General features: G+C 46.5%; 1 protein-coding gene across 7 annotated transcripts in view; it reads right to left on the bottom strand.

The window, feature by feature from the left end:
- OSBP2 (oxysterol binding protein 2) overlaps positions 1-20,691 on the bottom strand; it is a 154,239-nt gene that overhangs the window by 87,666 nt on the left and 45,882 nt on the right. Inside the window, exon 1 of one of the 7 annotated variants that reach the window (XM_077920513.1) lies at positions 15,783-16,164. The exons of 3 other annotated variants lie outside the window; for them this stretch is intronic. Coding sequence is in view for 2 of the 4 variants with exons in the window: in XM_077920512.1 (XP_077776638.1) it covers positions 4,754-4,832 (79 nt within the window). In the remaining 2 variants the exon portion in view is untranslated. 3 more of the 7 variants (XM_077920512.1, XM_077920511.1, XM_077920515.1) reach the window with 3 other exon arrangements.

Raw genomic sequence — 20,691 nt, 5'->3', positions numbered from 1 at the left:
TTTATATCCCGCCCTCCCCAGCCAAAGCCGGGCTCAGGGCAGCTAACAACAATAAAATAATACAACGTTCTAAAATCATTTCATTATAAAATTAATTCAAATCAAATTAATGGCAACCATTGGACTAGAGTTCTGTGAGGATTACCAAAGGAGGGGGTCAGGCTGTGCCTTGGCCAAAGGCCTGGTGGAACAGCTCTGTCTTGCAGGCCCTGCGGAAAGATGTCAAGTCCCGCAGGGCCCTAGTCTCTTGTGACAGAGCGTTCCACCAGATTGGAGCCACAGCCGAAAAAGCCCTGGCTCTGGTTGAGGCCAGCCTAACCTCTCTGTGGCCTGGGACCTCCAAGATGTTTTTGTTTGAAGACCGTAGGTTCCTCTGTGGGACACACCAGGAGAGGCGATCCCATAGGTACGAGGGTCCTAGACCGTATTGCTAGTTCAGAGAAAATGAAAATGTTCAGAGAACATTGCTATTCAGAGAAAACAGCATATTTGAGCATGTTGCTGAGCTGCTTAAGAGGGACAGGAAATCTGCAGGTAGGGGAAAAACACATTTACAGGGGAGGCTGGTCCATTAGGGCACTGTTCCACCAACCTCAGTCTGCCTGCAGCCAGCCCTCATGAATCTGCTTTGCATGCAGAAGGTGTCAGGTTCAATCCTTAGCAACTGCAGGTAGGTCTGGGAAAAAATCCTAGAGAGCCACTGCTAGTCATTGTAGATGACTAGTCTGTTTAAGGCAGCTCCTTATGTTCTCACAATCAGTCCAGGGGATGGCACTGGTCACCAGCTTCTTCTTCCTTAGTCTCAATGCTGCCCTTGTAGGGAAGAGGATGGGGGCAAAACTAGAATCAGTTGCCACGGCCTGTCATTGTCTCTGGCGCCACCTACTGTTGGGCTCCATGCCTACCACCCAACCAGTTCCAATTGGCACCAGCCACCACGGTATATGTATGTGCCACTGGACCATGGACACTTTCTATTTCAATTTGAACTGCACACAACAGCAATGTACTGAATAAAATGGAAAGGGTGGAATTCATCCCTGGGGCCCCAGATAACCATAACTATGATATACAAACGCATCACACTCTCCAAACGTCCATCATCAGCATGCAAAGCTTCCACATACATAAACATTAATATATTCAAATTTTAAAACCTTTAATGATTAAAGAAAGAGTGGGGTCGTCCCATTTTTAATAGCAATAAGGTAAAGGGAATCTCTCAGCCCTCCGATTATTGGAAACAGCCTAAGTGCAATTGCCTATAATTTAGGGGCCTACCTAGACAGCATCTTAAAAAGTAGAGACATCACCTTGCCAACAAAGGTTCGTATAGTAAAAGCTATGGTTTTCCCAGTAGTGATGTATGGAAGTGAGAGCTGGACCATAAAGAAGGCTGATCGCCGAAGAATTGCTGCTTTTGAAATATGGTGCTGGAGGAGACTCTTGGGAGTCCCATGGACTGCAAGAAGATCAAACCTCTCCATTCTGAAGGAAATCAGCCCTGAGTGCTCACTGGAAGGACAGATCCTGAAGCTGAGGCTCCAATACTTTGGCCACCTCATGAGAAGAGAAGACTCCCTGGAAAAGACACTGATGTTGGGAAAGATGGAGGGCACAAGGAGAAGGGGACGACAGAGGACGAGATGGTTGGACAGTGTTCTCGAAGCTACCAGCATGAGTTTGACCAAACTGCGGGAGGCAGTGGAAGACAGGAGTGCCTGGCGTGCTCTGGTCCATGGGGTCATGAAGAGTTGGACACGACTAAATGACTCAACAACAACAACAACAACAACAACAAGAACAACTGGTAATAGTGGCTAAAAGACTACAACTATCAATCAAAAGTCCCAGTGCAAAATTAAGTGTCACAACAAACTCACCTGCTGGGTTCAGATGTCACAGTTAACATGAACAAGCAGCATGTGTTGGTGCTCACTGCTCATCTGTCCCTGCTGCACCCCACTCTTTCTTTTCTTTGACATGTTGGAGAAGAAATCAAACAGGAAGCCTGCTTTGCATTATGTGGGAACCGGCATTCGTGGCTTTTGCTTCTCTCCAAGCAAACCACAATTGGAAAACAAGGGTTAAACCTAGTTCACACATTCTGTTTGTTCACGTTAAGCCACAGTTTAATGATTGCTATTAATATAAATTACAATTATCAATCGCTTTACACAAGGAAAAGAAACCTCAAAGCAACTTAGCAACAGCAAATACAACAGATAATAGCAATTAAAACCATGAAAAAATGAACAATACAGATGCATTAAATACTCATCCAGCAACATATTCATAAGGACAAGTCCTACCCATGCCACTAAAGGATGAGACCACCACAGGATGCAATCTAATTAAGCAAAGGCCTGGGGAAACAAAATAGCCTTAGTCTAGTGATTAAAGAGGGGACGCGGGTGGTGCTGTGGGTTAAACCACAGAGCCTAGGGCTTGCCGATCAGAAGGTCGGCGGTTCGAATCCCCGCGACGGGGTGAGCTCCCGTTGCTCGGTCCCTGCTCCTGCCAACCTAGCAGTTCAAAAGCACATCAAAGTGCAAGTAGATAAAGAGGTACCGCTCCGGCGGGGAGGTAAACGGCGTTTGCGTGCGCTGCTCTGGTTCACCAGAAGCGGCTTAGTCATGCTGGCCACATGACCCAGAAGCTGTACGCCAGCTCCCTTGGCCAATAAAGCGAGGTGAGCGTCACCACCCCAGAGTCAGTCACGACTGGACCTAATTGTCAGGGGTCCCTTTACCTTTAGTGATTAAAGACTGACAAGGATGGGGCCAGGTGCATCTCGTTGGGAAGAGCATTTCAGATGAGGGCCACCACTGAAAAGGAGCATTCTCATGCAGCCATCCTCCACACTTCCCAAAGGTGGGCCACACAGCCAGTGATAAAAACAGCAGGGTCTGGGCTGGTTCATATGGAAAATGGCAGTCCATACTAAACTACAGCTTATCATGATGTCCAAACCAGGCCATTATGTGCCCTCAGGCAAGGCACTATATCTTGGTACTAGGCCCACATCAGAAATAGGTCAATAATAGTACTGACCTGATTTATAATGCTAATGCAATTATTGCAAAGAGGGTGGATTAGACCCAAAGAGTCGGAAGTAGAAGGAAACAGACACTAGCACCCTGTTCCACAAACACTTGCACAAAAGCTTGTGCAGGTGTAAAATCCAGGATAGGTCATTCACATCCTTCCTCTTGGGAAAGTAGCAGAACACACTTGGATTCCTTTGCAATGTTCAAGTACAGTGGTACCTCGGGTTACATACACTTCAGGTTACAGACGCTTCAGGTTACAGACTCAGCTAACCCAGAAATAGTACCTCGGGTTAAGAACTTTGCTTCAGGATGAGAACAGAAATCGGGCTCTGGCGGCACAGCAGCAGCAGGAGGCCCCATTAGCTTAAGAACAGGTTTCAGGTTAAGAACGGTTTCAGGTTCTTAACAGTTTCAGGTTAAGAACAGTTTCAGGTTAAGAACGGACCTCCAGAACGAATTACGGTAAGTTCTTAAGCCGAGGTACCACTGTACTGCCGTGAGGCAGCTCTGACCCACCAAAAGTATTCCACATGCAATGCCATAGAGCACTGTGTCAAGCACCCCATCAACACAAAGCATTATTCTATCATATAAGGAAGACTTTGCCAAGCTGGGGCCCCCTCCAGATATTGTCAATACAACTCCCATCAGCCCCTGCCAGTTCGTACTGATGGGTGTTGTAGTCTGAAAGGTACCAAGTTCCTGAAGGCAAAGATAAGGGAAGGAGCAGACCACTTCTACAGAGACAGGACCTTTCCCATGTTTGCTTCAAGGTATATATTTTGCTACAAAAACCTCAAAATACCACTTTTCACTTTTAAATGCCACCGCCCACATATTTTGTGCTTCGGGAAATGTTTTTTCACCTTCCAGGTGAATTCAGAGCATGCTAGAGTTATGCAAGAGCCAGTTCTTCAAGAACTCACCACCTCCTGCCAGTGAAAACAGACACAGCGGCAGGTGATCGGAAGTGTTAGGAGTTAAGTTTGGTACACAGAGATAGGTTGGGGACGGGGACGGGGGTGGGGACTACAGTGTTGTACAGTTGTACCTCAGGTTAAGTACTTAATTCGTTCCGGAGGTCCGTTCTTAACCTGAAACTGTTCTTAACCTGAAGCACCACTTTAGCTAATGGGGCCTCCTGCTGCTGCCACGCTGCCGGAGCCTGATTTCTGTTCTTATCCTGAAGCAAAGTTCTTAACCTGAAGCACTATTTCTGGGTTAGCGGAGTCTGTAACCTGAAGCGTATGTAACCTGAAGCGTATGTAACCCGAGGTACCACTGAACTTATAAATAGGATGTAGTCAAAAGAGAAACAAATTAAGCCACATTCTCCACGTTTACGAAAAACGTGGATTTCCCCCACTCTGATCCGTGACAATTTCACACTCTCCACGGCTGCCAAGAGAAGGAGAATTAAGCTCTGTGCAGACATAGTTGGTGGTCTATTGCTGTTGCTCCCTTTCATTCCGCATGAGATTAACATGCTTTTCCCAGCTGCAAGGCAACCTCCCCCACACCCCCACAACAAAGCACAACACTTTCCCCGTTTTCTTTTTAAAGTACAAAAATATCCCCATGAATTGATCATGCAGTGAAATATACCAGTCAGTGGAAGCCGGAAGGGCCCATAGATAACCGAAGGCCTCTGGAAAGGGGGTGGTGATTGGGGGGGGGGAGTCCAGAGAAGGCCAACTAACCCTTCTTAATTTTATTCAGGCAGCCCGAGTTGCAGAAGGAGCGGACGGATCCTGACTCCCAGCAGCCCCTCCCCTTCATTCCCGCCGTCAGAGGGGTCTGGCGGAAGCTCCAGCTCAGGGCATTGCCTGAGGTTGTTTATAAAATAAAATAAAAAATGGAAGACACTAATATTTAAGAAACATCCTGATTCAGGAGGGAGATGGTGGCCTGATGCATCACTGCTCTCAGAGAAAGCACATCCCACATTACAGATTCTGGCCACATGCTATGCCTCTCTCTCCATACAGTTTAGCCCCATGGATCTCCCGGCAACCATGAAAGCTGCCTCATTATACCACAATGCACCACAGCCTCTCTTTGGGAGCAATAAGGGCAAGGCTTAACTCCATCCCTGCTGGGGAGACAGGAGTTCTCTCGGAAAGTAAAAGGGGAATGGAACAGGGAAAGGAGAGAGCCGAATATGAAACGCATAGGCTGCACTGCCGGCTTGCTGCTTCCCCTTTATGGAACATGCGCTTTGCAAAGTCACATGGACCACAGGAAGCTGACAAAGGCGATCTGGGAAGGTAATTGGGGAAAGAGCCCTGTGCCTTTAAATCCTCGCTAGAGGTTGTTTTTAGGACGTTTGCTGGAATATGCACCAGAGCTTAAACACACACACACACACACACACACACACACACACAGCTTGGAAGAGTGATTTCTACATCATTCTGTTAAATGAAAAATGACCTTAAAACTACGTTCAGAAAATGAACAATTCTGTATTCGCCCCCAAAATAAATTTCATACCCAAAGGGAAAGGTTTCTCACCCCTCTACTGGAGGAGAAATCTGGGCTTGCCCCCAAACTGAATATGCAGCTTCCTCACCCCACACTCTACCCCACAGAAGGAATTTGACAAGAGTCAGAGAGAAAATGCTGGATAAATTCCTGTTAGGTGTGAGCTACAGTAAGCTCATTATAGAAAGGGTGTTTGCTGCTGAATAGGAGCTGGGAGAGATAAGGAAAAATGGGGAAACCACCTCTGAATGCCTACAAGCATTTTATTTTATTATTCCCAGTCCTTGTAACCTTTAGGGGGAAATCCTAAAGTCTGTCGGACCGCAAAGTAAAGATTCAGTGCTCAGAGTTAAGAAGAAACTGTATAGACTAACAGCACACATTCTCGTTCCGGGGAGCGGTTGCAACTTAGTAACAGAGCAACTGCTTTGCATGCAGAAGATCCCAGAGTTGATCCCCTAGGAAGAGATTCCTTGTCTGAAACACTGGAGGACTGCTGCCAGTCAGTGTAAACAATACTGAGTTGGTGGGTGGTATAGGCTGTAGCCAATGCTAGTCCTACTCAGAGCAGTCACACTGAAACTAGGTTTACATACATAGCTCAGTCTGTAGCATCTCTTGGGATGTTGTTGTTGTTTAGTCATGTCCGACTCTTCGTGACCCCATGGACCAGAGCACGCCAGGCACTCCTGTCTTCCACTGCTTCCCACAGTTTGGTCAAACTCATGCTGGTAGCTTTGAGAACCCTGTCCAACCATCTCGTCCTCTGTCGTCCCCTTCTCCTTGTGCCCTCCATCTTTCCCAACATCAGGGCCTTTTCCAGGGAGTCTTCTCTTCTCATGAGGTGGCCAAAGTCTTGGAGCCTCAGCTTCACGATCTGCCCTTCCAGTGAGCACTCAGGGCTGATTTCCTTAAGAATGGATGGGTTTGATCTTCTTGCAGTCCATGGGACTCTCAAGAGTCTCCTCCAGCACCATAATTCAGAAGCATCAATTCTTCAGTGATCAGCCTTCTTTATGGTCCAGCTCTCACTTCCATATATCACTACTGGGAAAACCATACGGACCTTTGTTGGCAAGGTGATGTCGCTACTTTTTAAGATGCTGTCTAGGTTTGTCATTGCTTTTCTCCCAAGAAGCAGGTGCCTTTTAATTTCGTGGCTGCTGTCACCATCTGTGGTGATCCTGGAGCCCAAGAAAGTAAAATCTCTCACTGCCTCCATTTCTTCCCCTTCTATTTGCCAGGAGGTGATGGGACCAGTGGCCATGATCTCTTAGGATAAGTGGCTTCAATCAGGCTACAAGGCTTGTTGAGTGCCCCGTCTTTCCAAACAGTAGTTAAAGTGCACTTCTCTTAACAGCCAACAGGAGGCAGTGTCCCTGTGGTCAGAGACAAAACGGCCATTTGTTCAGCTGTCTCATCCATAAACTATGGCTTAGCACCAATGCTCAAGCATTTGTGAGCTCCTGGAGAGGAGATTCTGCTCCAGACAAACCATAAGCTCAGATTCAGACAACACATTAAGCTGAACCAATACAAGGACCAGAGGAAGCAGGAAACAGCCAGCACCGCCTCTCCAGGAACCCTCTTGCTACTGCGTTCCCAATCAACCATAGTTTGGCTCAGAGCTATGTACAAACCAGCTCTCTTATCTTGGTTTATTAAGAAAAGCATCCAAAAGTCACGGTAGGGCAATATAGTCATTAAGACCGACCGAAAATCCACAAAGGAGAGGATGAGCTTGTGAATTTGCCAGAAGTATTGCTAGGCAATACGAAAACGAAATCATCTTATTCCGCCTAATGATCTTTAAATGGACTGTGGGAGGTGGGATGCCAGCTAAATTAGATTAGACGGTACTCGATGCAGAAACATCTCAGGTTGCACCAAAGGCTAAAGAGATTGAAATACGGATGCAGTCAGGAGCAGGGCTAACCATAGACAGGCACATTCTGAAACATCACAGGGATATATAACTACTGCATTCCCTTGCATCAGCTGCTAAAACCATCTTTTAAACAGAGTTTATCTTTTGTTTCTATTTAGATCTGCATGCAGAAATCTGGGGGTTGAGGGATGAGAAATAGGAAGATGCTACCATTAATATTATCAGAAAAAGCCTGAAATAAGTCTGTGGCTCCATCTGGCTGGGCTTTTATTAGTTGTTATTAATAATAAATGTGCATATTGACAGCTTTATAATTAGCTCCTGAATACACCCAAGATCCGTGCAGGGAGATTGATTTCCTTGTGCAATACTCGTTCGACTGCCAGCCTTGTCTCCCAGCTTGCTTGCTTCCTCCCACCCACCCTCTTTCTTCCATTCTTCAACCCCACCCTTGGCCAACAACCCAGGGACACAAACCTCTGTATTCTGTTGCACCAGCAAAAGAGTTCATGCTGAGTTCTGAAAGGTCTGCGTTTTTAGCCTCATTTTATTTATGTCCCACTTCTCCCGCCCCAATAAAGGAATTGGAGAGTGCCAGGAAGGACCCACAACAATAAAAGAAGCCCACAGTCCTGGGCTTAGAGCATGGGTAGGCAGACTAAGGCCTGGGGGCCGGATCCGGCCCAATCGCCTTCTAAATCCGGCCCACGGATGGGCTGGGAATCAGCATGTTTTCACATGAGTAGAATGTGTCCTTTTATTTTAAATGCATCTCTGGGTTATTTGTGGGGCCTGCCTGGTGTTTCCACACGAGTAGAATGTGTGCTTTTATTTAAAATGCATCTCTGGGTTATTTGTGGGGCATAGGAATTCGTTCATCCCCCCCCCCCCAATATATTCCTGCACTGCAGCGGGTTCTGACACTAGATGATCCTCAGGGTCCCTTCCAACGCTATGATTCTATCCCTTCTAATTATACAATAGAAAGAAAACAGTGTACAGTGGTACCTCGGGTTACGGACGCTTCAGGTTACAGATGCTTCAGGTTACAGACTCCGCTAACCCAGAAATAGTACCTCGGGTTAAGAACTTTGCTTCAGGATGAGATCAGAAATCGCACGGCGGCAGCAGGAGGCCCCATTAGCTTAAGTGGTGCTTCAGGTTAAGAACAGTTTCAGGTTAAGAAAGGACCACCAGAAAGAATTAAGTTCTTAACCCGAGGTACCACTGTACATTTCCAAGTTTGCACTGGTACGTTGAAATGAGAACTCTTCTATAGAACATAAGAAGAGCCAGATAAGGTCAATGGCCCACCTAGTCCAGAACCCTTTTCTCTTCCATTCTGAAGACAGATGCAAAGAATTCATAGAGTTTCTCTGCAATGTTTGTATCCTCCCTTAGCACACCTTTGATTCCCTTGTCATCCAAGGGCCCAGCTGTCTCCCAGCCTCCTGCTACTAATGCATTTAAAGAATGGAAGCCAGTCCTCTAAAACTGCCTGGAAGCCTGAATTCCAGATGTTCTCAACTAACTAGCTGAGGCTGATGGGAGATGATGATGATATTTATTTGTACCCTGCCCATCTGACCGGTTGCCCCAGCCACTTTGGGTGGCTTCCAGCATATATTAAGACATAATAAAACATTAAGCCTAAAATACCTTCCCTATACAGGGCTGCCTTCAGATGTTCCCTAAATGTTATATAATTACTCATCTCCTTAACATCTGATGGGAGGGCATTCCACAAGGTGGGTGCCACTACCGAGAAGGCCCTCTGCCTCTGATGTAGTCCCAAGCATTTGGAGGGCACCAGATTGGTGAAGTGGGCCTTGTGTGGGGCGGGGGTGTTGATCAGAAGTGGTGCCACACACCCCACCAGGTCTTGCTCTCTGAAACTGCTAATCTAACTGCAGACAACAAAGATGATGAAGAAGAAGAGTTTGGATTTGATATCCCGCTTTATCACTACCCGAAGGAGTCTCAAAGCGGCTAACCATCTCCTTTCCCTTCCTCCCCCATAACAAACACCCTGTGAGGTGAGTGGGGCTGAGAGACTTCAGAGAAGTGTGACTAGCCCAAGGTCACCCAGCAGCTGCATGTGGAGGAGCAGAGACGCGAACCCGGTTCACCAGATTACGAGTCTACCGCTCTTAACCACTACACCACACTGGCTCTCAGATGCACAGAGCACTAGGCCTTCCTTGCACACCTAATGAACAGGGCTAGAAAGCTGACATCAACATTCAAAGGCAGACAATTAAAAAGTTTGAGACTGGTGGAAAAGGTAGTATCCAGCCACAGCTGTCCCTGGACGGGCTCGAACCGCCATCTTTCAGATTCGCCTTCTCTATGTTGGGTCTACCCCAACTTCATTCCAAGCTATAAATTAGGGGGCGAGAAAACACTAGGGTAAGGAATCAGGAGTCTATGAGCCAGACGCAGCCCACAGTGTATCTTGAATCCGGCAAGCAGCCTCTCATTCTTGGCCCTGTCCACCACATGCCTATTATAGCTTTAGGGGGTGGAGGAAGCTCCCATCGGTACCAATGGAAGCTTTTTTTCTTAATCTAATTGTTGAAGGGGGGATTTGCAACCATCTCCACCCCCATCATTCTGCCCGGACACTGAGGTCCAGCTCCGAGGGCCTTCTGGTGGTTCCCTCGCTGCGAGAAGCCAAGTTATAGGGAACCAGGCAGAGGGCCTTCTCGGTAGTGGCACCTGCCCTATGGAACGCCCTCCCACCAGATGTCAAAGAGAAAAACAACTACCAGACTTTTAGAAGACATCTGAAGGAAGCCCTGTTTAGGGAAGCTTTTAAAAAAGGGACGTGGGTGGCACTGTGGGTTAAACCACAGAGCCTAGGGCTTGCCGATCAGAAGGTTGGCGGTTCGAATCCCCGCGACGGGGTAAGTTCCTGTTGTTCGGTCCCAGCTCCTGCCAACCTAGTAGTTCAAAAGCATGTCAAAGTGCAAGTAGATAAATAGGTACTGCTCTGGCAGGAAGGTAAACGGCGTTTCTGTGCGCTGCTCTGGTTCGCCAGAAGCGGCTTAGTCATGCTGGCCACATGACCCAGAAGCTGTACGCCGGCTCCCTCAGCCAATAAAGCGAGATGAGCGCCACAACCCCAGAGTGGGCCATGACTGGACCCAATGGTCAGGGGTCCCTTTACCTTTACCTAGGTTATTGTATTTTAATATTCTGTTGGAAGCCGCCCAGAGTGGCTGAGGAAACCCAGCCAGATGGGTGGGGTATAAATAATACATTATTATTATTATTATTATTATTATTATTATTATTATTATTATTATTTATTACTATCCCTTTCTTTCCCTTCCCAGCTCTGATGCATCCCAACCCACAACCCCCAGTGCAGCAATGTGGGTGGGGTGGGGTGGGGAGTCCCCACTGGGAACAAATTGTTACTCAGGGCAGGGCAGAGGACAGAAGGGCTGCGGGGAAAGAGAAGGGGAGAAGCAGGAGAGAGAGAGAGAGAGAGAGAGAGAGAGAGAGAGAGAGAGAGAGAAGTGGGAGGGGGTCATCATCACACACTCTTTTGAGGGGTAGATGACTTGTGTGAGTGTGTGCGGGAGCGTTCACTGTGCCCCGAGAGCAATCTTTCTTTTTTAAAAAACAGAGCGAATTACTACAAAGAATAATGGAAATAATGAAAGCAGCCATAGATCATAGCATACCGAAGGAACAAGTTATTTCAAGTCAAAGGTTTCAGCGTTCACGCCATCGGGCGCAAGCGAATGTTTCAATTTGCCAATGACTTAGGAACGATTCCTGATTTTCTAAGAAGCTATTACAATGCTATTTTCCTCCCTCCACTCTTGTATAGCTGGCTCATTTGAACATAACAACCCCACCACGCTCCACTTTCCCATTCTGTCATTCTCGGGAGTATTTTCCATTAACTTCACGTATCAAAGCCTAGTGACTATAATCACATACATGGCTAATGCTGCATCAGTTTAACAGTAATTTCTTTATACAATTCAGGAGAAGTAGCAAAGGATCTGGCATTATATGGCTCATCTTTTCTACAGCGGTTCCAATTTTACTCCCGTACCCGTTTGCAACTCAACACATCCCCCACGTCTGATAAAAAGAGCTCGCCCCCCCCCCCAACTGTTATGGTGTTGCTTAGATGTGTTTCTATATATAAACACTTGCTCTTAACAATATTATTTCCTTTTTTCCATATATATATATTCCCATTCATAAAATGTTTTGAACTTAAGAATAGCCCTATGGCCGATCACAGTTCAGTATCCATTCTCAAAGTGGCCAACCAGATGTCCATGGAAAAACCCTAAGCAGGATCTGACCTAACAGCAACACTCTTCCTGTGGCTTCCAGTAATTGGTATTCAGAGGCAGAGTATAGCCATTGTGACTAGTAACCTCTGATAACCTTGCCCCATCGTGCATTTATGCATTCAACTCAATACTGACTCCCATCTGTAATTCTGACTCGTTCACCTTCTCAGTGAAAACATAAGATCTTACAGAATTCAGATTTTAACAGTTTTTACAACCTTGAATAAACAGCCTTTCAGAATTAGCACCGTCTGTACTTCAGAAACCGTGCTATTTCTGAAAGGCTGCTTATTCAAGATTGTAAAAAAAAAAACAAAAACATTCAAAACCTGAACTCTCCCGATCTCATTTTCATCTGATATTTACAGATTTGCAAATATTCAGACTGTGAAAACTGGATCGCATTCATGAAAGGTTTTCATTGAAGGCCAGGAAGCACCTATTAGCGAATAAATCTTTATTTTCATACATGCAGTTCACTGGAAGCAGTCTTAAGGCCTCCACACTTGGGCGCTTAGACTCCAGTCATTATCCCCGAAAGCTACCTGTGCTTCAGGTGGATCAATGCGTAACGACAACGTGGAAAATCAGAGACTTCAGAGGGCTTGAAAAGCGTGTGAGATGTCAATCGGGCCTTGGCTATCAATGCCCTCCAAAAGCAACACAAGAATTCTATATTTCACATCAACTCGTCATCTCATTCAAGCAAAACAAGCTGTTCAGAACCTGCTTCAACGGTCCGTTTCTGTTTTCAGAAGCAGCATATTAAGCTCGCAAGCCACTCGTTTTTGTTTCCATGTGCACTTAGCTCTTGACAACAAGAGTTTATCACTCCCCTGATATTCCTCTAGAAGATAGAAAATTGAAAGTGGTTCTATTTGCACCAAATTCCAAAGCACTGGAACTGGATTTATCTTCCAGGTCAAACTTAATGTACTAGTGGTTTCCTCTAAAGTTCTACAAAGTGCCAAAGAAGATTCGGGGGGTGGAGGGGATAGAGGAAAATGCAATGCTACTGAATAAGTTAACTGGGGCTCTCACAAAGCAAACCCCCACACTCTGGAATAGTCTGGATTGCATGGAAATCATAGAATCATAGGAGTTGGAAGGGAGCACAAGGATCATCTAGTCCAACCCCCACAATGCAATCTTTCATTGTGCTCATGCTCTAACAACTGCTCTAGTGCAGTAGCTAATCTAAAATCCAGTTTCCCAAAGCAAGCAGCACATATTTCATTTTTTTTCCCCTTTTTAAAGGGTGCTAAGGAAGTTGAATAGACTGTGATTACACTAATCCAGCAAAGCCATGATGCATCATTTCTCTACTTTAAAACCTTATCACACATAATTTCTTACTAATTTCTCAGCCTCCAAATCAGCCACCTCAATATCAAATCATAAATCCAAGAATAAAAATAAAAGGCAATACCTCGATTCTGGCATGTAGTATGTATTTTAAAAGCTCATTTGCGGCAACCAACCTAACTCATCACCATTTTCTTTGGTCCTACATAGCGGTGGTTACCAATCTTTTTGGTATGGTGATCCCACAAGCCCAAATTTCCTTGCTATGACAATTTATTTTCATATGAATTTGGGACGTTGGATCTTCTGCAGCAGTTTTGTGCATTTTAACTGCAACTCTGCCTCTTTTGTTAACAATTCCTTGAGGCATTCCATAAAATTCTTTACTCAACGTCCCTATTGATGCAGAATTTGTTGAAAGAATTATACCTACAAAGCTATTCACAGTTTTGTTTAAGGCGATGTACGAACTGCATCTGTTGGTGGGGAAAGATGCACCAAACAGGGGCAATTGTAGGGAGGAGGGATTGTATATTTCTCACCCAGAAGTGAAAACAGTGAGCTACTACAGAGAAATCTGTATATTTTTCATAGTAGATAGCTTGTAGTGGGACACATTGTCAAACCAGGGTGCTGAGTTATTTCCTAATGATGAGCTTTTGCAATTAGTAAATCATGTTCTGATATGGGCACAATCCACTCAAAGAGAAACATGTTACTGCTGTTATCCCAAGCATGCTTACCTGGGAGTGAGTCCTATGGAACTCACTGCTACTTCTGAATTAAACTGGCTGCACATTCTATTGATTTCAATGGGAAAGCTCTAACAGATGTAATGGGAACCTCCCACTGGAACCCATAGGAACCGAAAGTGTATATATTCTGGCTGGATCACACCCCCTATCAATTAAATGCTAACTTTAAGCGTGGCTAAAGAAAATACATGATTGTGATTGTGATTAAAGCGTCCCCTTTAATGATTATTAACTTATTAAATCATTCACTCTTATTACTACTAATTTAGTAACAGTTACACACAGTTAAGCATTTCTGTTAAAACGTTATGGTAAAATGCCCCATTGAATTAACCGAGAGAGATTTACAGCCTAAGCACGTCTACAGGGAAGTGAAGCAAATTCCTAGGGTGGCTGAAATCTTAGCTCAATGCTGACCGAGTGATGCCTGACTGTTCCGGACAGACCAGAGGCGGCTCACCTGAAGCTACCCAGGTCCAAGTGCTGCATCACCAGGGGAGGGTGGGTGTCACTGTCAGAAGCCTGGCCCCTCCCTTAGCTTCCCCGTGTGCCTGCCACCCGCTTGCGGGTCATGACCCACAGGTTGGGAAACGCTGCTATAGGAGGACAAGCCTGTGTTAGGGAAACTGCCCCCCTCCCCTCCGAAGGATGCTTTGACACAGCACTTCCAACCAGCAAAACTGTACCCTGCCAGTATTGCAGTGCTTCTCTCTTTGACTAACAGAGAATCAATACTGGGCTTCACCAACCCTCCCAGAGGAACCGGCAGGGTTTTATCCAGAGCTGTACAAATTCACGGAGGGTTTCTGTTTTTGTTTAAAGCAACCTGATCTAAACAAGAGGACAGCTTTCTGGAAGCGAGAAGTTACAATACACAGGTGATTCTCCCCTACACACTGCGGGGAGTATCGAAATTCCCAGTGCCTTGTCTGTAAAAGAGGCAGCGTTCGCTGCCGCCACCCGCTTCCAAGCTGCCACCTAACCCGGCATGACAAGCAAGTCTCAGTTTGGGCACCCCAGCCTTCGCCCCCAGCCCACCCCACCCCACGCAGCAGCCCATCACCCCTCCCCAGCTTTGCTCCTATGCTTCTCTGACCTTGCCACGTGACGGAGACCTCACTCTGATGGGGCCGCAAGCAGAGGTGACCCATAAGGTTAAGGCACATTTCCCCCATGGAGAGCTGGCAGGAGAGGGGAGGCTTAGGGGGGGAGGGGGAACCAAGGCTTCTTGTGCAGTCCAGCTTCGCGGAGAGACTGGGAACCAAGTGCTTACTCAGAGAGGCACTGCCCAGGCAAAGGGGGGGGGGGGAGAAGAAGCAGAGATCGCCTCTACGGAAGGTGGGGGGGGAGTGAGAAAGAGAGCAGGGGTCCTGGCCAGGAAACGGAGCATCTCTCATGAATCGGCCCCCTCCTCCCAGTTCTTGGGCTCCTTACTCTTCCGCCACCCCCAATCAGAGAGAGATGCCCTGCTCAGCTACAGCTTTTTCACAAGAATCCTTAAGAGTTGCAAAATAATAATAATAATAATAATAATAATAATAATAATAATAATAATCCCCCAAACCACTGGATTTCCTTTCTCCACCCACCCACCCCCACTTTCCACTTTGTATATTTTCACGTTAGAAGCAATAGATGGGAGGGTTCACCTAAAAATATTAGGGTAAGGGGCTGCTGTTCCTCTCCAGAAAGTGGGTTCACCCACAGTGCTCATGAAAGCCAAGCAGTTCAAACTCCCCCCCCCTCCATTTTATACCTCCATCTCTTCCCCAGTTCTCAGCCTGGACAGCTGCTCCACCCTGAGGTGCCATTTCCATACAGCCGGAGAACGGGCTAAGGAGTGGAGCTGCGTGCGAGAGAGAAACAGGAGGGGAGGAAAGACCCCACTCCCCTTTTGCTCTGCTTTGCCAGTCCAGCAATAGGGGGGGTGGGAGAGGCTAGACTCCCCGATCTCCCCAACCCCTCCCTTACTCACCCAGCCAAGTCTTCCCCTCGCAGCAGCTAGAAAGACAAAGGACAAGTCTTCCTTAAACCTGCCGTGGGGCGGGGTGGGGTGCGCGTGTGGGGCTTAAGTGGTCTTCCACTCTGGTATGTTTTCTTTCCCACCTCAGTCCATCCGTCTTCAGCCCCTCCCTCGTCTCGGTTGCCGAGAAAGGCAGGCGAAAGCAAATAAATACAGGCAAGTGAAATCTCCGGATGGGGATCCGCAAGGAGCTCTCATCAATCTCCACCCAGGAGAGGAGTCGCAGCTGCTGCTGCTGCTGCCGTCGCCGCCGAGGCTGCCTAGGGCAGCGATCTGATCAGCACCATGGACAGCCGCCAGATGGATGGGTCTCCCAAAAAAACCACCCGCACACACTCAAGGAGAAGGAGACTTATTGGGCAGTCATGTGTTCTGCCGGGTGCTGGGCGGCCCCACCCACTCCCAATTCTCCCTTCCTGGCTCTTGGAACATCGCCGCCCTCCCCTTCGCAAATCTGGGGTGTGACAAACTGATCAAGCCACCGTGGTGCTGCTGGCTGCTCCGTGCTTCCTTCCCTTCCCCACAGTCCACAAAGTAAGGAGGTTTTAAAAAGCACCAACTCAACTTGGTGATCTAAGGTCTTGAAACCAGAGCAAGTGGGACTTCTTCAGCATGGTTTCATATGTACGCTTTCATGCTGAGGCTGGCTGGGTGGCCACCTCCTCCGTGGGACGGTTTTGTTGTTTTGTTGTGGTTTTTTCCAAAACAGAACAAGCTACCATCTGGACGCATCATCAAGGCGTTTTGTGAGACCATTTCAACTGACGGGCAAGTCTGCTGAAAACATCCACTCCTATCGAAGAAATACCTGGAGATGAGCTTCCGAAGGTAGCCTTTGCAGTTCTAAAATGGATAGTTGCCGGAGGAAAGCAGCGAAACATTTGCACCAAAGGATATCTTGGTTTGGCCTACTTGACTCGGGTTGCATATAAATTGGACACTGAATTTACATCCATTTTGCTAAGAAATAAAACCAGGCACTGACTCTGTTCAGGCACAGGCTGTAAGACTTTTTCGCCAAAGCATGTGATTGACATACTCAACCAATCACAGTGTTCTGCAGGAGAGGGCATCCCACGGGTGCTGTCCAAAGTCTGTTCTGTATGATGTCAGAATCAGAACTTTAATGTGGTAGCAATTACGGTAAATCCTTTGGAACTCCCTCCCACTGCATAACAGGCAAGTGTCTTCTCTATTAGGTTTTTGGTACCTGCTAGCTAAATGCATTCCTCTTTCAACAAACCTGCTAAAATCTTTATCCCTGTTGGTATCTGTCTTTGATGTGTATTGATTTTATGTCCATGCCACTGTCGTTTTTAACTGTTTTATATTTTTTGTTTTTAAATTTGTGATTGCTTAGATTTTTAAAAAAATATATGTAACTGTTTTTTTATCTCTTATTATATTGCATATGCTTAAACTGTTTTTAATTCTGAATTTTTAATTGTTGCAACACACCCTGGGACTTGCTGGTAAACAGCAGGTAATTACTTAAATTAATAATAATTATAGCCTTATGGGAAGCAAATAACCATAAAAAATATACTTTCCTGTCCACTGTTTTATATAATATCTAGCTTTTACTATGTCATTATATTATTGTTGCAAAGATCCCAGACATGTTTTACGTGCCTAAGCGGTGTATAAATCTTTTAAATAAACCTTTTAAATAGTGGGAAAGGGGAGAAGCAGGGCTCCCACCATCTGCCCTGCTGTGCCAGGCCAACCCCACTGGGCCTCCTCTTCCCTCAACTAACACCTGAGATAGCCATTCCATCAGACTTCCTCAAAAGGAGAGAGAGAAAAAGTAGAAGGATCAATCCATCCACTTTGCCCAAAGCCCAGCTCCATTAGGCACCACCTACCTCTGAACTATGGCATGCGGGTGGTGCTGTGGTCTAAACCACTGAGCCTAGGGCTTGCCAAACAGTGGTTCAAATCCCTGCAACAGGGTGAGCTCCTGTTGCTTGGTCCCAGCTCCTGCCAACCTAGCAGTTCGAAAGCACGTCAAAGTGAAATTACATAAATAGGTACCACTCCGGCGGGAAGGTAAACTGTGTTTCCGTGCACTGCTCTGGTTCGCCAGAAGCGGCTTAGTCATGCTGGCCACGACCCGAAAAAACTGTCTGCGGACAAACGCCAGCTCCCTCGGCCAGTAAAGTGAGATGAGCGCTGCAACCACAGAGTCATCCGCGACTGGACCTAACGGTCAGGGGTTCCTTTACCTTTACCTCTGAACTATGCAAGCTAATCATTAGAAGAACAATTGTTTAAGAACTGGTGCTTGTGTTTCTCTTCCCCTCCCCTCCTCGTGTGGTGTGGGGTTTTATTTAGATGGTAAGCCTGCGGGCAAGAAGGGATTGTGTTACTTCGATTGATCATTTGTTGTAAGCCACTCTGGGAGTCTTTTTGGCTGAAGAGCAGGTCACAAATGCTCTAAATAAAATAAAATAAAAATGACTTCTCATGTGGAACAGGGAAAAAGAGTGTCACACCCATTACTGCTGCACCTGCTGGTACAAGTTCAACCTGGAATTTCGCCAACGTGATGAAATTAATTGGTTTTGTACAACAACGGCAACCACCAGGAAAGCTCAGAGCGTGTCCAGTTGCTCATTCAGCAGCAGAAGTAAAAGTTAATGGTGTATAATGAACTAATCTCTCTTTTCGTAATTGATTTCACGAGCCCTCCCCCAAATTATTCTTTACATTTGGGGGTCCTCTCAATAGATTCATCATTTGGTTTTTTGCTATGGCATAGACTTCAACCTTATTGGGAGGAATTACATTTAAATTATAGGAATTTATTATTAATTATAAAATCCAATTATGGCTTGCTTTATTGATAAAATGGGTGCATCCTCCTTATTTGGATGGGGTTGGTTATTAAAGAAAAAACAGTACAAAAAAAGTTGTGTTGCGGAGCCATGAATGACCTAACTTTTCATTTTAAAGAAAAAAAGACGATTGAGAGGGTAGAATCATGAAAGCTCCACAAAGAACTCCATCAGGTGAACTTAACACAGCTGAACACAATTTAACCACACTCTTCCTTTCTACTTCCTTCACTAAACATTTTTTCATCTCACCGATCTCACTAAAGGGCAACTTCCTCACTCTTTATCCTAACCTGCCTTTGAAAATATATCCTCTGGTTGGAAGATTGAGCAACTCCAACAAGTAAACTGAGTAAGAGGAGACATGATAATAGAAGCTTGTAAAACAATGCCTAAAGGTAAAAGGTAAAGGGACCCCTGACCATTAGGTCCAGTCGTGACTGACTCTGGGGTTGCGGCGCTCATCTCGCTTTATTGGCCGAGGAGCCGGCGTACAGCTTCCGGGTCATGTGGCCAGCATGACTGAGCCGCTGCTGGCGAACCAGAGCAGTGCACGGAAACGCCGTTTACCTTCCCGCCGGAGCGGTACCTATTTATCTACTTGCACTTTGACGTGCTTTCGAACTGCTAGGTGGGCAGGAGCAGGGACCGAACAACTGGAGCTTACCCCGTCGCGGTTATTCGAACTGCCAACCTTATGATCGGCAAGTCCTAGGCTCAGTGGTTTAAGTCCTAGTGGTTTAAGTCCTAGGCTCAGTGGTTTTAGCGCCACCCGCGTCCCTAAAATAATGCCTATCACAGAGGAAATGGATAGAGAAAAGCTTCCCTCCTTTTCTAATAACACTAGAGGCCATGGACATCCAAGGAAACTGGGATAAACTGTGCAACTTGCTCCCCCAGGAGGGCAGTGACAGCCACCAACTCGGATGGTTTTAAAAAAAGGACTGGCCAAATACATGAATGAGAAACCTATCAATGGCTACTAGCTATGATGGCTCTGCTGTGCCTCCACAATTGGAAGCAGCAATGCTTCTGAATACCAGTTGCTGGAAGCTGCAGAAGGAAAGCTCTTGAGTTCTGGTCCTGTTTGCAAGTTTCCCACATGCATCTGGTTGGCCACTGTGAGATCAAGATGCTGGACTAGCTGAGCCACTGGCCCGATCCAGCAGGGATCATCCCTGCTCTCGTGAAGGTATAAAAAGAGCAGCCACGGCAGGTGGTCTCCCCACAGCTGAGAGACTGTTTGGTTAACATCCTTTCTGCTGCAATCTCTCAGCAAGCAACCGTGAGTTTTCTCCATCTCCATTAGCAATGGGCTCTTGATTAAGGGACAATGATGCATGGAACATTCTCTCTATGTTCGCCGCCACATTTTAAATACACTCAGGAGTGCCACCGGGACAAATTGCAGCAAGCCCTTTGACGGGCTGCTACACTGATGAGACAAATAAAGTATGCAAACGGGCACTCCAGATGCCTAAAGCTGCAATCTGCAAGTGATATATTTCAAAGTAATTACACTGAAGCCATGGCCTCGGCGGGATCACAGCCGAGGCGGGGCAAGTCACGGATGGAAAGGAGGCAGTGCAGCCGAGCCTAGCAGAGTGCACAGAAGGGCTGGCAATGGGGAAGAATGGGGGGAGGCAACAGGAACCATCCACAGCTCAGGTGGTGGAGCACCCACTTTGTATGCAGAAGGTCGCAGGTTCGATCCCCTATGGCACCACCAGGAAAGGCTGGAAATCTATTTAAGCAATTGACAGAAGCGAGCCAGCAGTAAATCACACCGAGCAAATGGGAGTTAACTCTTTATTAGCAAAAATAGGAGTGTAGCATCTCTGAACAGGAGTGTTGAACCTCATGAGCACAGCAACTGATCTCAAAGCAGGTCTTGCCCCCATGAAGCACTTGCTGAGACTGAAGGTCTCTGTCTCCCAGCAGTTGACCAAGTCTCTTCCCTCTCTAGGGTTTTCCACAAGCAATCAGAGACTGCACCTGCGTGAAGCTAACTTTTTCTCTGCCCT

The sequence above is a fragment of the Podarcis muralis genome, chromosome 16 (genome assembly GCF_964188315.1).
Source record: "Podarcis muralis chromosome 16, rPodMur119.hap1.1, whole genome shotgun sequence".
NCBI classification, from domain to species: domain Eukaryota; kingdom Metazoa; phylum Chordata; class Lepidosauria; order Squamata; family Lacertidae; genus Podarcis; species Podarcis muralis.
The sequence above is the reverse complement of the archived record's forward strand: the minus strand, read 5'-3'. Positions and strand labels throughout refer to the sequence as shown.